Here is a 20,559-nt window from a genome sequence, read left to right as displayed (position 1 = left end):
ACTCAGGTCAAGCTAGCTGACTTGGGTACGCAGTTTCAGCAAACGCACAGGGAACCCTTGGCAGTATGGATGCTTTTGCAACTCTGGGATACCAGGGTAGACGGTATCTTGTGCTCCGGGCACAAGGTAGAACAGCTGGCATCTATAACCACTCACTTCTCGTTGAGACAAAGGCCACAGAAGGCTAGGTGGCTCATGCAGGGTGCACCTAACCAAGCACACACCCTGATGGAATGGACTAACGCTGCCATCTGCACCATGTGGTCAAACACGGGAGAGCTCCCGGATACTCTAAGAGGCATACCTATGCCGAGTTTACCCAAGTGGTGAGAGAACCGGGCATGAAGCAGTAGATATCTAACCCTAATGCTGAGGCCTAGATGATGAGCATTTTACTGGTGGCATTCAAGATACTATTTTGAACAATGCCCCATCTACCACTTTGGATCCCTGACTGCTATTCTTGCACCCTATGTGGGATGTCCCATCTATGCAGTGATCTCGATGGTGGCTAGCTTGGGAGAAATAGAGGGATGGCCACAAGCACAGGGGATTAGAAGTGTGAGGACCCTGAAGGGGGCCCAAACTGATAACAGCCCCACCCAGGTGATGAGACTGCAAATGTGGGCTGATTTGCTGGCAGCAGGAGTTTGCAGAAATAAAGTTGAGAGCCCAGAGCTCTGCTCCTAGAGAGCTATGGAGGCAACAGACTGAAGGAGCAGTTTACCAAGTTCAGGAAGCACCCACAGCAAGAGATGTAGGTGGTTCCGTTAGAAGATTACATGCACCCAAGATATTCCTTTAGATGACACCCTTTTTCACTTTGAATACGGCTCAGATCAAGGCACCCTCCTGAGCCCAAACAGGGACTGGAGGCCCCATGTAGAACTTGCAATTCACTGGTCACTAGCCAGTGTACAAAGAGTAATGGCCCTGGGTGACACTGGTGCTGAATGCAGCCTTGTTTATGGCAAGCCAGAGCAGTTTCCCATTCCTAGTGCATACACTGATGGCTATGGTGGCCAAATGATGTAGATTTAGAACAGTGTACCACAAAGGCCGCGTCCTGTGATACAGATCGTACCGCAAAGGCTGTGTCCTATGATGTAGATTTAGTAGAATAGTGTACTGTAAAGGCTGTGTCCTGTGATGTAGATCGTACTGCAAAGGCTGTGTCCTGTGATATAGATTTAGTAGAACAGTGTACTGTAAAGGCTGTGTCCTGTGATATAGATTTAGTAGAACAGTGTACTGCAAAGGCTGTGTCCTGTGATATAGATTGTACTGCAAAGGCTGTGTCCTATGATGTAGATTTAGTAGAACAGTGTACTGCAAAGGCTGTGTCCTGTGATGTGCTACTAACCTCTAATTCTCTTGCATATTTAGAACAGTGTGAAAACATTTGGAATCATGTGGGTTGTCCCTGAATACCACAAAAAGAATCCCCTCCTAGAAGGGGTTGGGCCTGGAGCCTATGGGGGTGGGGGGGGTGGGGGGGGTTGTGGATCCTTAATAAAAAACACACCAGCAGGGGTGGAGTTGCTCCTGTGAAGGCTTTCCTGAAATCTCACAAGGACAGATGGGGGACTGGACTTGGTCAAGGAAGAAAAAGGCACTCCACATGCAGTAGGTGGCTCTTCTAGCCCCATGAGGGCAAGGACTGCAACATGAGTTCCAGGTGATACCTGGCACTGGATTTTCTATGTTTTGGGGGATGTAACTGTTGTTATAGCTACTGCTTTTGGGAGATCTAAATTCAAAGATCAGCATTACTTGCCAAGGGAATATTGTGGACGATGGACTGTGCATAGATTGTGAGGTGAGAGACCCTGAAGGGGTGAATGTGGTTTAGTCTCTAAGTCATGTCCAACTCTTGCGACCCCATGGACTATAGCCTGAAGGGGTGGAATGTGGAGAAATCAACAAGACGGCACGAGTCAGGCCCTCTCACCCCGTGTTCTGTAGACAATGACTGTGCACGGTATGTAACAGCTGAGATTGCTTATGGTACTGCGCATGCGCATCACGAGGTACTCACTTGGTCGCAGGCTAGTGTGCGCAGTACACCTGTATGAGCTTCACCATGAAAGCCCCAGTTGCTGCTGCTGCTGCATCAGGGCTATACTGGAGTGACATCATGGTTATGTTATGTGAGGTTATGCTATGAATATGTCACAGCTGCGTTCTGGTTATGTTACGGCTGCTGCTATGGCTGCTGCATCAGCCAGAAGAGAGGCTGTGTTATGGCTGCCGTGCCAGCCGGGAGAGAATAAATGTGTCTGCAGTTCCTGTGGCTTCCTGAGTCTCCTTCCAGTCTCTTAGCTTGTGCCTTGTATACCCTGGGTTCAGCGATCACTGCAAGACAGCCACCAAATGCATTTACCACAAACATCCTCAAACGTTTGATTTTGAGGTTTCAGAACTACAGATGAAAGATCGGTAGTATCTATCCCATAAGACTACGAGAATCAACTGAACTATTAATAAGTATCAGTACTTTGAATAGCACCTGGCATGCCGTAAGTGCTACATCAGAGGGACTTGTCATTTTTATGTGCAAGGTGCTTGTCAGATTGTATGAGAGGGTGTCTTAGCCCATTCAGGCTGCTATAACTAAAACACCATAGACTGCATAGCTTATACAGCATTTGATTCTCACAGTTCTGGAGGCTGGGAAGTCAAGATCGAGACGCCTGCAGATTCAGTGTCTGGTGAGGTCTCACTTCCCAGTTCATACATCGATGGCTGTCTTCTCGCTACATCCTTCCTCAGAAGGCAGAAGAGGGGAGGGAGCTCTCTGGTGTTTCCTTTATAAAGGTACTGATTCACTCATGAGAGCTCTGCCTTCCTGACCTAATCACCTCTTAAGGGCCCCATCTCCAAATATCAACACACTGGCAATTAGATTTCAACATATGAATTTGGGGGGACAGATTCAGTCGATAGTGGAGATATACAAAAATGAATAAAAATCATTTCTTCCTTACAACTTGATAAACTAAGACCATCTAAGCTCTGGAAGGGTACTATTACAATAGTAGTAGTAACATGTATTAAATGACCATTATATGCCAAGCACTATATCAGATTTTTAAATGAATTATTTATTATTCATAAGCACTCTAAGGTGAATACTAATATCCCCCTTTTTAAAATATCAATAAAGGAGGCTGAGAGAGAGCAAGTAATCTGCCCAAGATTAAGTAGTAGATTCGTTATTTAAACCTAAGCATTCTGACTTGAAGATTCATCCTCTTACCTATAACCTTATGCCACCTCCTACAAGTTATATGTGTCAAACTTGACACTATAAAATTGGAAATCACAGTGTACCACAGTCAACAAAATCTGCCAGTATTTCTCTACTTCCCTAACAACATTTTAAATTACCCATCAGAATTTATAATATGATGGGTAATTTATGATGGAAAAATAATTTATTATGGAAAAATAAATAAATATGCCAGAAAAACAAAATCCAAACTTACCAAATGCTGCAGTATGATATTAGTCCTTTTATATGAATTAAACCTGAAACAAATGTAGAATACAATGAACACAGTAATGTGGATAGTCATGTTTCAATGTATAAATACAACATTCCCTTTTGTTTGCTTTAGCTTCTTTGAACAGTTATTAGAATAAAAAATTTTAAAAAAAAGTTTAATTCATTCATTGTGGTATGAACACAAAACAATACAGCCACTTTCAAAGAAATTTTGGTAGTTTCTTAAAAAACTAAACATACTCTTATCATATGACCCAGCTATTGCACTCCTTGGTATTTATCCAAATGAGCTAAAAACTTATGTCCACCTACACGTAAATGTTGATGATAGCTTTATTCATATTAGCCAAAATGTGGATGTAACCAAGAGGTCCTTCAATAGCTGAATGGATAAACAAACTGTGGTGTATATATATACAATGAAATACTACTCAGCAATAAAAAGAAACAACACTATTCCATTAAAAAAACAAAAAAACAGAGGAACCTTAAATGCACACTGCTAAGCAAAAGCAGTCAATCTGAAAAGGCTATATATTGTGATCCCAAGCATAGGACATTCTGAAAACTATGGAAGGATACAGACATATTGTGTGTCCTAACATAACAAAATAGGACACGTATTTTGTTTGAAGCTCCTCCTATATGATTCCAAAGTGCAGACAAGTTATCATTAAAATCAATAAATCTGAAGTGATAGATTCTAGCTTATTTAGGAGCATTTCTAAAATAAATTTCATACAGACTTTTAAAATCTGAATTATACTTACCCTAAAGCACCATTTCTAAAACTTATTTCAACTTAACTCAAAACCTTCCAGAAAGAAAAATTAAGTATCAAAAAAGTTAAGTGCTAATTTCTTTTTTTTTTTTAGATCCAGAATAACACTGAACTTTTTTTTTTTTTTTAATATTTATTTGACTATGCCGGTTCTTAGTTGAGGCATGTGGAAGCTAGTTTCCTGATTAGGGATCAAATCCAGGAGTTTGATCCTAGGTTTGATTGGGAACACAGGAGTCTTAGCCACTAGACCACAGGGAAGTCCCCCAGAATAACTGTGATGAACTTATTGACAAAACAGAAATAGAGTTATAGATGTAAGAACATTATGGTTACAGCAGAGACAGGGGGACAAATTCAGAGACTGGGAGTGACATATACACTACTATATATAAAACAGGTAACTAATGAGAACCTACTATTTAGCACAGGGAACTCTACTCAATGATCTGTGGTGACCTGATGACACCACCCTTATGCCAGAAAGCGAAAAGGAACTAAAAAGCCTCTTGATGAAAGTGAAAGAGGAGAGTGAAAAAGTTGGCTTAAAGCTCAACATTCAGAAAACTAAGATCATGGCATCTGGTCCCATCACTTCATGGGAAATAGATGGGGAAACAGTGGAAACAGTGACAGACTTTATTTTTTTGGGCTCCAAAATCACTGCAGATGGTGACTGCAGCCATGAAATTAAAAGACACTTACTCCTTGAAAGAAAAGTTATGGCCAACCTAGATAGCATATTCAAAAGCAGAGACATTACTTTGCCAACAGAGGTCCGTCTAGTCAAGGCTATGGTTTTTCCTGTGGTCATGTATGGATGTGAGAGTTGGACTGTGAAGAAGGCTGAGCGCTGAAGAATTGATGCTTTTGAACTGTGGTGTTGGAGAAGACTCTTGAGAGTCCCTTGGACTGCAAGGAGATCCAACCAGTCCATTCTGAAGGAGATCAGCCCTGGGATTTCTTTGGAAGGAATGATGCTAAAGCTGAAACTCCAGTACTTTGGCCACCTCATGAGAAGAGTTGACTCATTGGAAAAGACTCTGATGCTGGGAGGGATTGCGGGCAGGAGGAGAAGGGGATGACACAGGATGAGATGGCTGCATGGCATCACTGACTGGATGGACGTGAGTCTGAGTGAACTCCGGGAGTTGGTGATGGACAGGGAGGCCTGGCATGCTGCGATTCATGGGGTCGCGAAGAGTCGGACACAACTGAGCGACTGAACTGAACTGAACATGGGAAGGAAATCTAAAAAAGAGTAGATATATGTGTATGTATAAATAATGTACTTTGCTGTGTAGCAGAAACTGACACAACATTGTAAAGCAGCTATATTCCAATAAAAAATTTTTTTAAAAAGAAACTACCCCAAATTTGTTCCACCATTCCAGTAGTGAAAATTCAAGTCCACAATAAAGGGGAAAAGGTGAATAAATCAATGAGCACAAAAAAAATTTTATTTCATTTGAGGAAAGTTAATATAAAACTATAAAACATCAGTTCAAACCACTATGTATCACCTTTACAGGTCAAAAAATCTCTGGACCAATTACTATAAAGCAAATAGAAAATAAACTTAAGTACAACTAAGTTTCCTGCCAGATTCTATATAATCTATTAGTTCTATATATTCCAATTTATACTCAACTATTATTTTTAAACTGGTATTAACTTTTATAACTCAAAAATGTATCTGCATGTTCAGAGTCTCCTAGTAATTCTGAATTTATGATCTTCATATTCCTTCCTATTGGCTCCCAGAGTGCCATCTGGTGGAAGGGAAGAGGCATGCACATCCCAGCGACTGCTAATTTACTAATTCTCTTTATAAGGCTTACTTTCTTCACATGATGGTCAACTCTACTGCCAGCAGCAGTTGTTCCAAAAGTGGCCCCTGGCCCTACATCATCAGTTTACCTGGGAACATGGTAGAAATGCAAATATCTGACCCCATCCACACCTACTGAATCAGACACTGTGCGGTAAGGCTCAGAAATCTATGTTTAACAAACCCTCCAGGTAATCCTGATACATGCTAAGGTTAAAAACAACTAAGAAGAATGAGAACCTTATCATTTATGAAATTTTTGATTATACACACACACACACACACACACACACAGGCTTACAAAATTAACTTTCAGTGAACCTGTTTAAGATGACAATATAATAAAAACAGTGCTTAATGAAGATTATTACAGCAGAAATAGGCAAAGTAGAATATGAATAGAATAGAAGATCAAGTCCAAGGCCAAGTAATTCAGACATGAACTGATGAAAAGCAATTGTGGAAACAAAAGCATGATTTACAGAGTTATTATCAAGTAAAAACTCAACGGAAAAGAAAAAGAATTATGCCAAAAATGATCCCAAGATTTCAAGCCAAGAGAATCAGGAGAAATAGGTACTGAAAAGGTTGGAAAGGAAACTAGCTAGTTTGTAGAATGAAATATGAATTCCATTTTTAATTTCTTGAATTTGTAATGGTATAAGTAAAAATACTCAACAGTGAGTGGAGAAGAGACTGGAGTTTGAAAGAAAAGTTAGCTAAAGACTTGTCAACAAGTCACATGCATAGACAATCACTGAGGCATACACACCTCTCAGTTCTCTATGGGGAATAAATTAGAAAGTTGCAGCTAAGAACCGTGGCCTGAAGGCTTCCTGTGCTGACAAACATGTTGTATAGTTAGCAGGATTTTAAAATTATGAAGATTTAAAAAATCAAGAGATTTCACTTAAAAATGGAGTTTTCCAGTCTTTCCAGAAATATTGATAGTTATGGAAACACTGGGACTAGGTTTCACAATGGCAACAATGCCCAAGGCAGAAAAGCTGCCTCCTTGAGACAGAGGGCTCTTTATTGCTCACTTGTTCAGTCGCTAAGTCACGTCTGACCTTTTGCAGCCCCATGGACTGTAGCCCACCAGGCTCCTCTGTCCGAGAGATTTCCCAGGCAAGAATACTGGAGTGGACTGCCATTTCTTTCTCCAGGGGATCTTCCCAACCCAGGATCGAATCCAAGTCTCCTGCACTGGCAGGCAGATTCCTTACTACTGAGCCACCAGGGAAGCCCCCTCGATTGCTCACCGGTTCCCTGCTCATCCCCACCAGCTAGCACCACTCAATGCTCCCATCTGAGCATCTGCATATGAGTTTGGGACTCTTTGAACAGAAAGGAGCTGCAGTCCATGGGGTCCTTCCTTCATTGGAAGGATGATGTTGAAGCTCCAATACTTTGGCCACCTGATTCAAAGAGCTGACTCACTGGAAAAGACCCTGATGCTGGGAAAGACTGACGGCACGAGGAGAAGGGGACGACAGAGGATGAGACGGTTGGATGGCATCACCAACTCAATAGACTTGAGTTTGAGCAAACTCCAGGAGTCCGACATAACTGAGTGACTAACTCTCACTTTCAGCATAGGAAAACAAAATTGAATCAAGTATTGAGTCTTCAGAAACAACTACATAAGAGTAGAGAGAGGCAGACCAAGAACCAAACCAAAAGAATACAGTTCAGCAAACCACAGAGAAGATGAAGGGAATGAGTGTTACTAACAACTTAAAAGAGATCAATCCCTTTGAAGAGGCTCCCTGATCTCTCACTTCCTTCTAAACCTGGTTCTCTTTTCCTTTAACACACTTACCAGAGCTGATAAATATTACTTCTATTTAAATATCTGTTTCTCATCTGATCCCCCTGGATTTCAAGGACCTGAAGTAAGAAACAATAAGAACAAGTAGTCTAGTTTGGCCACAGGATAAGAGAAGCGCCTAGAATACTATCTCCCAGGAGCTGTTAACAGAAGAGTAAGTACCATTGAATTCATGAGGTAAACTGGGGTCAAATCGTTGAAACCAAGGCTGGGAAGTTTTTATTTAATTCCATAGCTAAGTTCAGTTCAGTTGAGTTGCTCAGTCATGTCCGACTCTTTGCAACCCCATGGACTGTAGCACACCAGGCCTCCATGTCCATCACCAACTCCCAGAGTTTACTCAAACTCATGTCCATTGAGATGGTGATGCCATCCAACCATCTCATCTTCTGTCATCCCCTTCTCCTCCCGCCTTCAATCTTGCCCAGCATCAGGGTCTTTTCCAATGAGTCAGTTCTTCCCATCAGGTGGTCAAAGTGTTGAAGTTTCAGCTTCAGCATCAGTCTTTCCAATGAATATTCAGCACTGATTTCCTTTAGATTGGCCTGGTTCAGTCCAAGGGACTCTGAAGAGTCTTCTCCAACACCACAGTTCAAAAGCATCAATTCTTCGGCACTCAGGTTTTTTTTATAGCCCAACTCTCACATTCATATATGACTACTGGAAAAACCACTCTGTTGAAGAGACAGACCTGTGTTGGCAAAATAATGTCTCTGCTTTTTAATATACTGTCTAGGTCGATAGGGCTTCCCTGGTGGCTCAGAGGTTAAAGCGTCTGCCTCCAATGCGGTAGACCCGGGTTCGATCCCTGGGTAGGGAAGATCCCCTGGAGAACGAAACGGTAACCCACTCCAGTATTCTTGCCTGGAGAATCTCATGGATGGAGAAGCCTGGTAGGCTACATAGTCCACAGGGTCGCAAAGAGTCGGACATGACTGAGCGACTTCACCTAGGTCAGTCATATCTTTTCTTCCAAGGAGCAAGCGTCTTTTAATTTCATGCCTACAGTCACCATCTGCAGTGATTTTGGAGCCCCCCAAAAATAAAGTCTGTCACTGTTTCCACTGTTTCCCCATCTATTTGCCATGAAGTGATGGGACCAGAAACCATGATCTTATGGTTTCTGACTGCTGAGTTTTAAGCCAACTTTTTCATCCTTCTCTTTCACTTTCATCAAAAGGCTTTGTTCTTCACCTTCTGCCATAAGGGTGGTGTCATCTGCATATCTGAGGTTATTGATAATTCTCCCGGCAATCTTGATTGCAGCTTGTGCTTCATCCAGCCTGGCATTTTGCATGATATACTCTGCATATAAGTTAAATCAGAGCAGATCAGATCAGTCACTCAGTCATGTCCAACTCTTTGCAACCCCATGAACTGCAGCACGCCAGTCCTCCCTGTCCATCACCAACTCCCAGAGTTCACTCAGACTCACGTCCATCAAGTCAGTGATGCCATCCAGCCATCTCATCCTCTGTCATCCCCTTCTCCTCTTGCCCCCAATCCCTCCCAGCATCAGAGTCTTTTCCAATGAGTCAACTCTTCGCAGGAAGTGGCCAAAGTACTGGAGTTTCAGCTTTAGCATCATTCCCTCCAAAGAAATCCCAGGGCTGATCTCCTTCAGAATGGACTGCTTGGATCTCCTTGCAGTCCAAGGGACTCTCAAGAGTCTTCTCCAACACCACAGTTCAAATGCATCAATTCTTCGGTGCTCAGCTTTCTTCACAGTCCAACTCTCATATCCATACATGACCACTGGAAAAACCATAGCCTTGACTAGACGGACCTTTGTTGGCAAAGTAATGTCTCTGCTTTTCAATATGCTATCTAGGTTGGTCATAACTTTCCTTCCAAGGAGTAAGCATCTTTTAATTTCATGGCTGCAGTCACCATCTGTAGTGATTTTGGAGCCCAGAAAAATAAAGTCTGACACTGTTTCCACTGTTTCCCCATCTATTTCCCATGCAGTGATGGGACCGGATGCCATGATCTTAGTTTTCTGAATGTTGAGCTTTAAGCCAACTTTTTCAATCTCCTCTTTCACTTTCATCAAGAGGCTTTTTAGTTCCTCTGCACTTTCTGCCATAAGGGTGGTGTCATCTGCATATCTGAGGTTATTGTTAAGTTAAATAAGTAGGGTGAAAATATACAGCCTTGACATACTGCTTTTCCTATTTGGAACCAGTCTGGTGTTCCATGTCCAGTTCTAACTGTTGCTTCCTGACCTGCATACAGATTTCTCAGGAGGCAGGTCAGAAGGTCTGCTATTTCCATCTCTTGAAGAATTTTCCAGTTTGTTGTGATCCACACAGTTAAAGGCTTTGGCATAGTCAATAAAACAGAAGTAGATGTTTTTCTGGAACTCTCTTGCTTTTTCAATAATCCAACGGATGTTAGCAATTTGATGTCTGGTTCCTCTGCCTTTTCTAAATCCTGCTTGAACATCTGGAAGTTCACGGTTCACGTCCTGTTGAAGCCTGGCTTGGAGAATTTTGACCATTACTTTATTAGTGTGTGAGATGGGTGCACTTGTGCAGTAGTTTGAGCATTCTTTGGCATTGCTTTTCTTTGGGATTGGAATGAAAACTGACCCTTTCCAGTCCTGTGGCCACTGTTGAGTTTTCCAAATTTGCTGACATATTGAGTGCAGCACTTTCACAGCATCATCTTTTAGGATTTGAAATAGCTCAACTGGAATTCCATCACCTCCACTAGCTTTGTTCATAGTGATGCTTCCTAAGGCCCACTTGACTTCACATTCCAGGATGTCTGGCTCTAGGTGAGTGAGCATACCATCATGATTATCTGGGTCATGAAGATCTCTTTTGTTTAGTTCTTCTGTGTATTCTTGCCACCTCTTCTTAATATCTTCTGCTTCTGTTAGGTCCATACCATTTCTGTCCTTTATTGAGCCCATCTTTGCATAAAATGTTCACTGGGTATCTCTAATTTTCATGAAGAGATCATTAGTCTTTCCCATTCTATTGTTTTCCTCTACTTCTTTGCACTGATCTCTGAGGAAGGCTTTCTTTTCTCTCCTTGCTATTCTTTGGAACTGTGCGTTCAAATAAGTATATCTTTCCTTTTCTCTTTTGCTTTTCACTTCTCTTCTTTTCATGGCTATTTGAAAGGCTTCCTCATACAGCCATTCTGCTTTTTTGCTTTTCTTTTTCTTGAGGATGTTCTTGATCCCTGTCTCCTGTACAATGTCACGAACCTCATTCCATAGTTCATCAGGCACTGTCTACCAGATCTAATCCCCCGAATCTATTTCTCACTTCCACTGTATAATCGTAAGGGATTTGATTTAGGTCATACTTAAATGGTCTAGTGGTTTTCCCTACTTTCTTCAATTTAAGTCTGAATTTGGCAATAAGGAGTTCATGATCTGAGCGACACTCAGCTCCTGGTCTTGTTTTTGCTGACTGTATAGAGCTTCTCCATCTTTGCCTGCAAAGAATATAATCAATCTGATTTCAGTATTGACCATCTGGAGATGTCCATGTGTAGAGTCTTCTCTTGTGTTGTTGGAAGAGGGTGTTTGCTATGACCAGTGAGTTCTCTTGGCAAAACTCTATTACCCTTTGCCCTGCTTCATTCTGTACTCCAAGGCCAAATTTGCCTGTTACTCCAGGTGTTTCTTGACTTCCTACTTTTGCATTCCAGTCCCCTATAATGAAAACGACATCTTTTTTGGGTGTTAGTTCTAAAAGGTCTTGAAGGTCTTCATAGAACCATTCAACTTCAGCTTCTTCAGCATTACTCGTTGGGACATAGACTTGGATTACCATGATATTGAATGGTTTGCCTTGGAAACGAACAGAGATCATTCTGTCGTTTTTGAGACTGCATCCAAGCACTGCATTTCAGACTCTTGTTGACTATGATGGCTACTCCATTTCTTCTAAGGGATTCTTGCCCACAGTAGTAGATATAATGGTCATCTGAGTTAAATTCACCCATTCCAGTCCATTTTAGTTCACTGATTCCTAAAATGTCAACATTCATTCTTGCCATTAACCCCACCATAGAGCTGCCAGAACTTACACAGGACTGGGAAAAAGATTCTTGGAGGGCACAAACAGAACCTTTGGTGCACCAGGACCCAGAAGAAAGGAGCAATGACCCCACATGAGACTGACCCAGACTTGCTGAGGAGTGTCCAGGAGTCTCCAGTGGAGGCATGGGTCGGTGGCGGCCTGCTGCAGGGGTGGGGGCAGTGAATGTAGCAGTACATGCACGGGATCTTTTGAAGGAGGTTGCCATAGCTAAGAGGACACCTCTAAAAGCTTCTGAGCAGAGAAATGGATGGCACTGAAGTAAACTTTCACAAGATTAACATGGCAGTCATGTGCAGAAACTATTCAAATTGCAAAGAGATAAGAGATAAATCAGCAGTCATGTACAGATGTGAGAGTTGTATCATAAAGAAGGCTGAGCGCCAAAGAATTGATGCTTTTGATCTGTAGTGCTGGATAAGACTCTTGAGAGTCCCCTGGACAGCAAGGATGTTTGGAGGTGCAATGCAAAATAGCCTTGAAGGAGAAGGTCCTCGGGGAAATGGTGAAGGGCCAGAAGTACCCAGGCATTGTGTATTGATAGCTGAAAAACATTTCCTGCCTTTGGCTATGCTCGGCGCCAAAATTTAGCAATTAAACATTAAAGACATTGCTTGAGAAAATGGGTCATGGATAAACACATGGGTCGTTAAGAACACGCTGTTCCTTGAAGTATCTTTTACTGATTATATCTTAGCCTTGTACATGCTCTGCTGGCCGTATGCTCTAAGCTCTTTGTTCCTTGCTCCTATAAAAAGGCTTGACTGCAGAAATAAAATTGTCAGTCCTTGCAGAGACTGTCCAAGTGTTATTCTTTCAGGTTCACTGTTTCCAAGTCCCGGGAAGAAAATTCCCACAAAGGAGATCAAACCAGTCCATCCTAAAGGAAATCAGTCCTGAATATTCATTGGAAGGACTCATACTGAAGCTGAAACTCCAATACTTTGGCCACCTGATTCAAAGAGCTGACTCACTGGAAAAGATCCTGATGCTGGGAAAGACTGAAGGCAGGAGGAGAAGGGGACAACAGAGGATTAGATGGTTGGATGGCATCACCAACTCAATGGACATGAGTTTGAGTAAACTCAGGGAGATGGTGAAGGGCAGTGAAGTCTGAAGAGCTGCAGACCATGGGGTCACAAAAAGCTGGACACAGCTTGGCGACTGAACAAGAGATAAATCAAGTTTCCACAAAGTGAACATAAGAAGTGTGTTCAAATTCAAATGAGCAGGAAGAGATAAGGATTGAGCGCGTGGGAGAACTTAGATAACTTTAGGAATCTAAAAGGATGGACAGTACTAAGAAGTTGAAAGTGCAGAGGTGGAAAAAGGGTTGCAGTTACGTCCAAATGTACATTTGAGGTGCAAAGAAGACATTCAGGTGTTTGTGAATAGTACTGGAGCTCAGGACAAATTAGGGTTAGTCATACAAACCTGAGAGTTATCTTCAGAGAGAGGTACTTTATTGGGGAATAATGACGACAAATTCCAAGGGCTGTATTGGCACCAGGGCAAGATAAGTAGTGGACAGTGGTAGTAGGAAAGCAAGACATTGGCCGAACAGCCAAGGGTAGCCGGACTTCAAGGACTGGACAACAATGTCAACCACAGCACAGAGACCCTACTTCCTCTCAGAAAACTGTGGCACCCTATTACTTAGTACATTTGTAGACTACATGGTTATAGACTGGATGATACTGGCCTCCGTGCTCTGCTTTGCTAGGCTAACACCCACACCAGGCCTACTCCTGGAAAAATGCATCTCTGATCAAAACCCCCAAATGGGTCCAGGATTTGCCTAATTAGTGCACCTTGCAATACTGGAAGGAACAAAGCCAGCCTGAACTCTGGGAATAACAAAGTCTTTCCCAAGTCATTTAATTTTGTTAACAAATATGCCTTCCCAGTTTGTTTCTCAAACAATCTGGTATTTGTTCACAGCTTCAAAAAAGCAGCAGCAGTGATTGTTCTTTATACCTGCCAAGTCTCTCTGTGAGCTAGTTAGAGCCACAGGGACAACTAATTTCAAGGTATAAAAATAAACAAGTAAATAAATTTTTTAAAAAATAACCACACAGAGAGAACAAAAGCAACTCTTCTATTTTTTTTTTTTTTCCCCAAATACTGAACACCAGGTCCTCGGTGTCCATTCATGCTGTCCCTTCAGTTGTGTCCGACTTTTTGCTACCCTGTGGACTATAAGCCCATCAGGCTCCTCTGCCCAGGAGATTCTCCAGGCAAGAATACTGGAGTGGGTTGCCATGTCCTCCTCCAGAGGATCTTCCAGACCCAGGGATCAAACTCACTTCTCTTATGTCTCCTGCACTGGCAGGCGGATTCTTTACCACTAGCGCACATGGGAAGCCCCCAGGCCCATGGATACAAAGTTAAGACAAGACACATTGCTCTAAAGCTGTGCATGCTAAGTCGCTTTAGTCGTGTCCGACTCTTTGCGCCCCTATGGACTATAACCCGCCAGTCTTCTCTGTCCATGGGATTCTCCAGGCAAGAACACTGTAGTGGGTTGCCATTTCCTCCTCCAGGAGTTCTTCCCCACCCAGGGATCGAACCCATGGTCTCTTCTGTCTCCTGCACAGGCAAATGGGTTTCTGACCACTAGCGCCACCTGGGAAGCCCCCTCTAAAGCCCTGAAAATGAAGTGAAGCCGCTCAGTCCTATCCGACTCTTGGCGACTCCATGGACTACAGCCCACCAGGCCCCTCATCCATGGAATTTTCAAGGCAAGGATACTGGAGTGGGTTGCCATTTCAACTATCCTTAAATGAAAAAACCACTCCCATCTCTTATCCCCAAGGCAAAAGCCAAGGTTAAAAACCCCAGGAATTTCAGCTGTCAGGCCAATTAGCGGTTCTCTTTCAAGTGGTCCCATCTGCTACCTGGTAATGCACGGGGGGCAGGCAAACGGTCTCAGGACTGCTGCAGCCTGCCTGCCTGCCTACAGTGATAGCTATCAGATTTTCTCAGCTGAGCTCCAGTGGCATTAAGCAGCACTTTCAAAAGTTAAACATCTTTGCACACACACTTCCCCAAGGCAAGCTGTGTGTGCGCAACACACGGCTCAAAGTTTCAGACACCTATACCAACGCTGGAATCATGCGACACCTAGCACACCAATCACACCACGAGCACAGAGACACCTAGCAAAGCACGAATGTTTGTTAGCAGCACCAAAAATGCCACAAAATTCCTCCAAGTGGAAACTCTGCGTGTCCCCCAAACTTACTCAACTAAAGAAGGAAAGGAACGGGGGTCAAGGCTGCCTAAGAGCCAGAGAGGCAGAAAACGAAGGCGATGCTGAGAAGACGGTGCTAGAAGGAGTAAGGCGAGGAGGTGGGTGGAGGGATGACCCGCGCGAGTCGGGTCTGAGAGCTGAGTCTCCAAAGGCGATGAGAAACTTCAAGGCCAGACAGTCCCCACTCCCGACCTTTTTCATCCGGGCAAGCGCAACTGACGAGGCTGTCCTTAGCCGCTCGCTTACTCACCTCGACATGAGTCTGCACAACCCCTGCAACCCCATTGCCAAAACACGCGAGCTAAATCAGCGCTGACTGAGCAGCCCCCTCGGCGTGGCTTTTCACGTCAGGCCCGCCTACTGCCGCCGGAAGCCTCCGGAAACAGACGGCAAGTCCTCCAGAGAGCTAGAGAGGCCTAGAGCAGGCCTTTTCCGCTGCGCCTCGCTAAGGGGCAGGGCGGGAACAACTGCTGAGGAAATGGACTGAGAGAGAAAGGAGGTGGGCTGGGCCCGGCGGAGCGAGGCCGGGGGGCGGAGCGGGGCGGGGCCGGGGGCGGAGCGGGGCCGGGGGGCGGAGCGGGGCCGGGGGGCGGAGCGGGGCCGGGGGGCGGAGCGGGGCCGGGGGGCGGAGCGGGGCCGGGGGGCGGAGCGGGGCCGGGGGGCGGAGCGGGGCCGGGGGGCGGAGCGGGGCCGGGGGGCGGAGCGGGGCCGGGTGAAGGCGGAGGTCGAGGTGGGGGTGAAGACGCGGTTAGAGAGCAGAGGCGGGCTGATAGGGAGCGTGGGAGGAGATTGCTCGCTAGGGGCTCTGTTGGGAAAAGCCCAAGCGGTCTAGGTAGCTTACTTTGACTATCGAAGAGTGATAGAAGAGACTTTTCTGGAGCTTTAAGGCCTTTTTTAAAATTAAAAATGTAAGCTTAGGACTTCGTTAGCTGTCCAGTGGTTAAAACTGTGCAGCCAGCCACTTCAGAGGACATAAATTTTATCCCTGATTTGAGAACTAAGATCCCGCATGCCTGGCGGTGGGGTAAAAAAAATTTTGTTTTTAATTTTAAAAAATATAAACTTACTCTCTATTCTGAGAATCAAATGGATGAAATATATGTGATAAGAAGACATTTATGTAATCTTTTGCTAGCCTAACAGCAGAATATTAGTATTGAGATATTAATATTTCCTGTTTTTTGGAAAAATTATAAATTCCCCAGTCTTAATGACAGACAAGAATTATCTCCTTAAGAGATGATAGATATGTCTTCAACTGAACTAAGTTACTGTTATCAGTGAAGGCATAATTGCACTTAGAAAGTAGCCTACTCTTCAATGAAACCAAAATTTAACTCATCCACTGGTATCCACTATTACATAGATACAGAAGATTGGTCCTCTGCCACCTGATACACCCAGATGTCCCTCAGCAAACATTTCATCACCACTGAAGCACTGATAGATTTATCAAGAAGGTGGAACTCAGGGAAGAATTTCAGAGAGAGGGAATTTGAAGGAGTTAGTCTCAGCAATTTGACATCTGTGGATATACCGTCAAGGCTTTGGTCCAAAATTACCTTTCTACTTACCTCAAATATAATTACCAAATAACCATTGAACAGAGGACAAACAGGGCGACAGAAAGAACTCCTGACTTCCAATTCAGTTTTTAATCAGTTGTGGGAAATTGCTATTTGACATCACCCTCTGACATCACCTTCTTTGGGACTGAAGAAAGGCAACGCCAAAGAATGCTCAAACTATGGCACAAATGCACTCATCTCACATGCTAGCAAAATAATGCTCAAAATTCCCCAAGCCAGGCTTCAACAGTACTTGAACCGCAAACTTCCACATGTTCAAGCTGGATTTAGAAAGGGCAGAGGAACCAGAGATCAAATTGCCAACATCCACTGGATCATCAAAAAAGCAAGAGAGTTCCAGAAAAATACCTACTCGTGTTTTATTGACTATGCTAAATTCTTTGACTATGTGGATCACAACAAACTGTGGAACATTCTTCAAGAGATGGGAATACCAGACCACCTGACCTGCCTCCTGAGAAATCTGTATGCAGGTCGAGAAGCAACAGTTAGAACTGGACATGGAACACCAGACTGGTTCCAGATTGGGAAAGGAGTATGTCAAGGCTGTATATTGTCACCCTGCTTATTTAACTTATATGCAGAGTATATCATGAGAAATGCCGGGCTGGGTGAAGCATAAGCTGGAATCAAGACTGCCGGGAGAAAGCGAAGAAGAACTAAAGAGCCTCTTGATGAAGGTGAAAGAGAAGAGTGAAAATTTTGGCTTAAAGCTCAACATTCAGAAAACTAAGATCATGGCATCTGGTCCCATCACTTCATGGGAAATAGATGGGGAAACAGTGGAAACAGTGTCAGACTTTGTTTTTTGGGGCTCCAAAATCACTGCAGATGGTGGCTGCAGAAATTGAAAGACGCTTGCTCCTTGGAAGAAGAGCTATGACCAACCTAGACAGCATATTAAAAACCAGAGACATTACTTTGTCAACAAAAGTCCATCTAGTCAAAGCTATGGTTTTTCCAGGAGTCATGTATGGATGTGACAGTTGGACTATAAAGCTGAGCACTGAAGAATTGATGCTTTTGAACTGTGGTGTTGGAGGAGACTCTTGAGAGTCCCTTGGACTACAAGGAGATCCAGCCAGTCAGTCCTAAAGGAAATCAGTCCTGAATATTCATTGGAAGGACTGATGCTGAGGCTGAAACTCCAATACTTTGACCACCTGATGTGAAGAACTGATTCACTTGAAAAGACCCTGATGCTGGGAAAGATTGAAGGCAGAAGGAAAAGGGAACAACAGAGGATGAGATGGTTGGATGGCATAATAAACTCAATGGACATGAGTTCGAGTAAATTCCGGGAGTTGATGATGGACAGGGAAGACTTTCATGCTGCAGTCCATGGGGTTGCAAAGTCGGACACTACTGAGTGACTGAACTGAACTCTGACATCACCGTCAGTTAGTGTGCACAAAAAATGAACAATCATCAGCATGGTTTACTTTGAAAAGCATGGGCTTTCCCATGATAAGTCCAAAATTCAAATCTTCCCTATGCCCCAGCCTCATGTGTGTGTAATCTGTGGCTCACAGGGCCCCATGCTTAGAAGGACTGTGCCTTTGCTTTATTGCTATTCTTTTAATAATTTTTGAACAAAGGAATCTGCATTTTCATTTTGCACTAAGCTCCACAAATTATGTATTCAGTCCTGACCTGCCTCTAACACACTAAGAATTTAGTGACCTTGGGCAAATTATGTAACCTAAAATCTTTTTCAGTGTTTTTATTATTTTAGATTAAGAATTCTAGTTGCTGACAATCCACAGAATGGTAAACAAATTTGCAAATGATATATATGGTAAGGAGGTGGTATCTACAATGTGTAAAGAACTGTAACAACTCAACAGTAAAAAATGACAAATAGCCCAATTTTTTAGATGGACAGCAGATTGAAAAAACAGTTCTCTAAAGAAGTTGTTGTTGTTGTTTAGTCACTAAGTCATGTTCAATTCTTTGCTACCCAGTGGATTGTAGCCCACCAGGCTCCTCTGTTCACGGGATTTCCCAGGCAAGAATACTGGAGTGGATTGCCATTTCCTTCTCCAGGGGATCTTCCCGACCCAGGGATGGAACCCAGGTTTCTTGCACTGCAGATAGATTCTTTACTGTTTAAGCCACCATGGAAGATCAAAGAGGATGTACAAATGATCAATAATCATATGACAAGGTGCTCAATATGATTGGCCATCAAGGAAATTCAAATCAAAACCATGATGAGATGTGACTTCACACCTATTAGGATGGCTATAATCAAAAAGACAGATAATAACAGGTGTTGGTGGAGAAATTGGAATCCTGAATACTGGTGGGAATGTAAAATGCCATGGCCATTTCAGAAAAGAAGTCTGACAGTCCCTTAAATGGTTAAACACAGAGTTACCACAAGACCTAGCAATTCCACTTCTGGATATACACCCAAGAGAAATGAAAACATAGTCCACACAAATCTTTATGAAAGCATTATTTATAATCATGAAAAAGTTGGCCTAACTGGTGGATTTTTAAGTGATATAAGCACACAATAAAATATTATTTGACAATAAAAAGAAATGAACTGTTGATACATGCTACCACGTAAATGAACCTTGAAAACACTGCAACGTGAAGAAGCCAGTCACAATAGATGACATTTTTTATGATTCCAGTGATATGAGTGTCTAGAACAAGCAAATATATAGAGACTGAAAGTAGACTAGTGGCTGCCTAGGGCTTGGGAGGAGTGGTGGGACAACTGGAGGGTGACAGCTAAGTCATATGAGTTTCTTTTTGGTGTAATAAAAATATTCCAAAATATGTTCTGATTTTTTGTTGTTGTTGTTTAGTTGCTAAGTCATGTCTGACTCTTCTGTGAACCCATGGACTGTAACCTGCCAGCCTCCTCTGTTCATGGGATTTCTCAGGCAAGAGTACTGGAGTGGGTTGCCATTTCCTTCTCCAGGGGCTCTTCCCAACCCAGGGATCAAACCCGAGTCTCCTGCATCTCCTGCATTGGCAGGTGGATTTTTTACCACTGAGTTACCATGGAAGGCCATTGTGATGGTTGCACTAAACTAAAAACTATTGGATTACATAATTGATAAATCTGTATTATACATGAATTATGTCTCAAACCTAAAAAAAAAAAAACAGAATTGTGTTTGCTCCACATCCTTATCAATATTTTGTGCTGTCAGTCTTTTTAATTTTAGTCTACTGGTGTGTGTATAGTATTGTCTCATTGTGGTTTTCAGTTACATTTCCCTTGTAGCTAATGATATTGAGCACTTTTTCATATACTTTTTATCTTTTTCTGTAAAGTAGCAGTTTTAACTCTCTTGCTCATTTTTAAATTAGATTATCTTTTTATTAGTGTTTGATGCAATAATTATCAGTTGCTGATACAAATTACCCCAGAGTTTAGCAACTTAAAACAACAAATATTTATTATGTCTCTGATTCTGAGGCTCAGAAATCAGAGAGAGGCTTAGGTGGATGGTTCTGGCTCAGAATCTTCGCTGAGATTGCAGTCAATTCGTTAGCTGGGACAATGGTCATTTGAGTGCTCTCCTGGGGCAGAAGAGCCCACTTCCAAACTCACTCACATGCCTGTTGGCAGCCTTCAATTCTAGCCTCAAGGTCCTCTCTTTAGGGTTTCTTGCAAAGTAGCAGCTAGCTTCTTCCAGACCAAGTGATCCAAAAGAGAGCCACCAAGACAGAAGCCACCATATC

General features: G+C 43.0%; 1 protein-coding gene and 1 non-coding gene across 8 annotated transcripts in view; one reads left to right on the top strand and one right to left on the bottom strand.

The window, feature by feature from the left end:
- Positions 1–15,721, bottom strand: part of HIBCH (3-hydroxyisobutyryl-CoA hydrolase) — a 151,910-nt gene extending 136,189 nt beyond the window's left edge. For 2 of the 7 annotated variants that reach the window (XR_009739448.1, XM_061432801.1), the window contains exons 1-2: positions 15,513–15,663; positions 3,489–3,531 (exon numbers count right to left, since the gene is read on the bottom strand). Coding sequence is in view for 6 of the 7 variants with exons in the window: in XM_061432801.1 (XP_061288785.1) it covers positions 3,489–3,531; positions 15,513–15,547 (78 nt within the window). In the remaining variant the exon portion in view is untranslated. Of the gene's footprint in view, positions 1–3,488; positions 3,532–15,512 lie in introns of all 7 variants that reach the window. The other 5 variants (XM_061432781.1, XM_061432824.1, XM_061432817.1 and 2 more) reach the window with 4 other exon arrangements.
- TRNAW-CCA (transfer RNA tryptophan (anticodon CCA)) lies at positions 8,700–8,771 on the top strand. The gene has a single exon. It is a non-coding gene; the product is annotated as a tRNA-Trp (tRNA).
- Positions 15,722–20,559: the final 4,838 nt, after the last annotated feature.

The sequence above is a fragment of the Bos javanicus genome, chromosome 2 (genome assembly GCF_032452875.1).
Source record: "Bos javanicus breed banteng chromosome 2, ARS-OSU_banteng_1.0, whole genome shotgun sequence".
In the NCBI taxonomy this organism is placed as follows: Eukaryota; Metazoa; Chordata; class Mammalia; order Artiodactyla; family Bovidae; genus Bos; species Bos javanicus.
The sequence above is the reverse complement of the archived record's forward strand: the minus strand, read 5'-3'. Positions and strand labels throughout refer to the sequence as shown.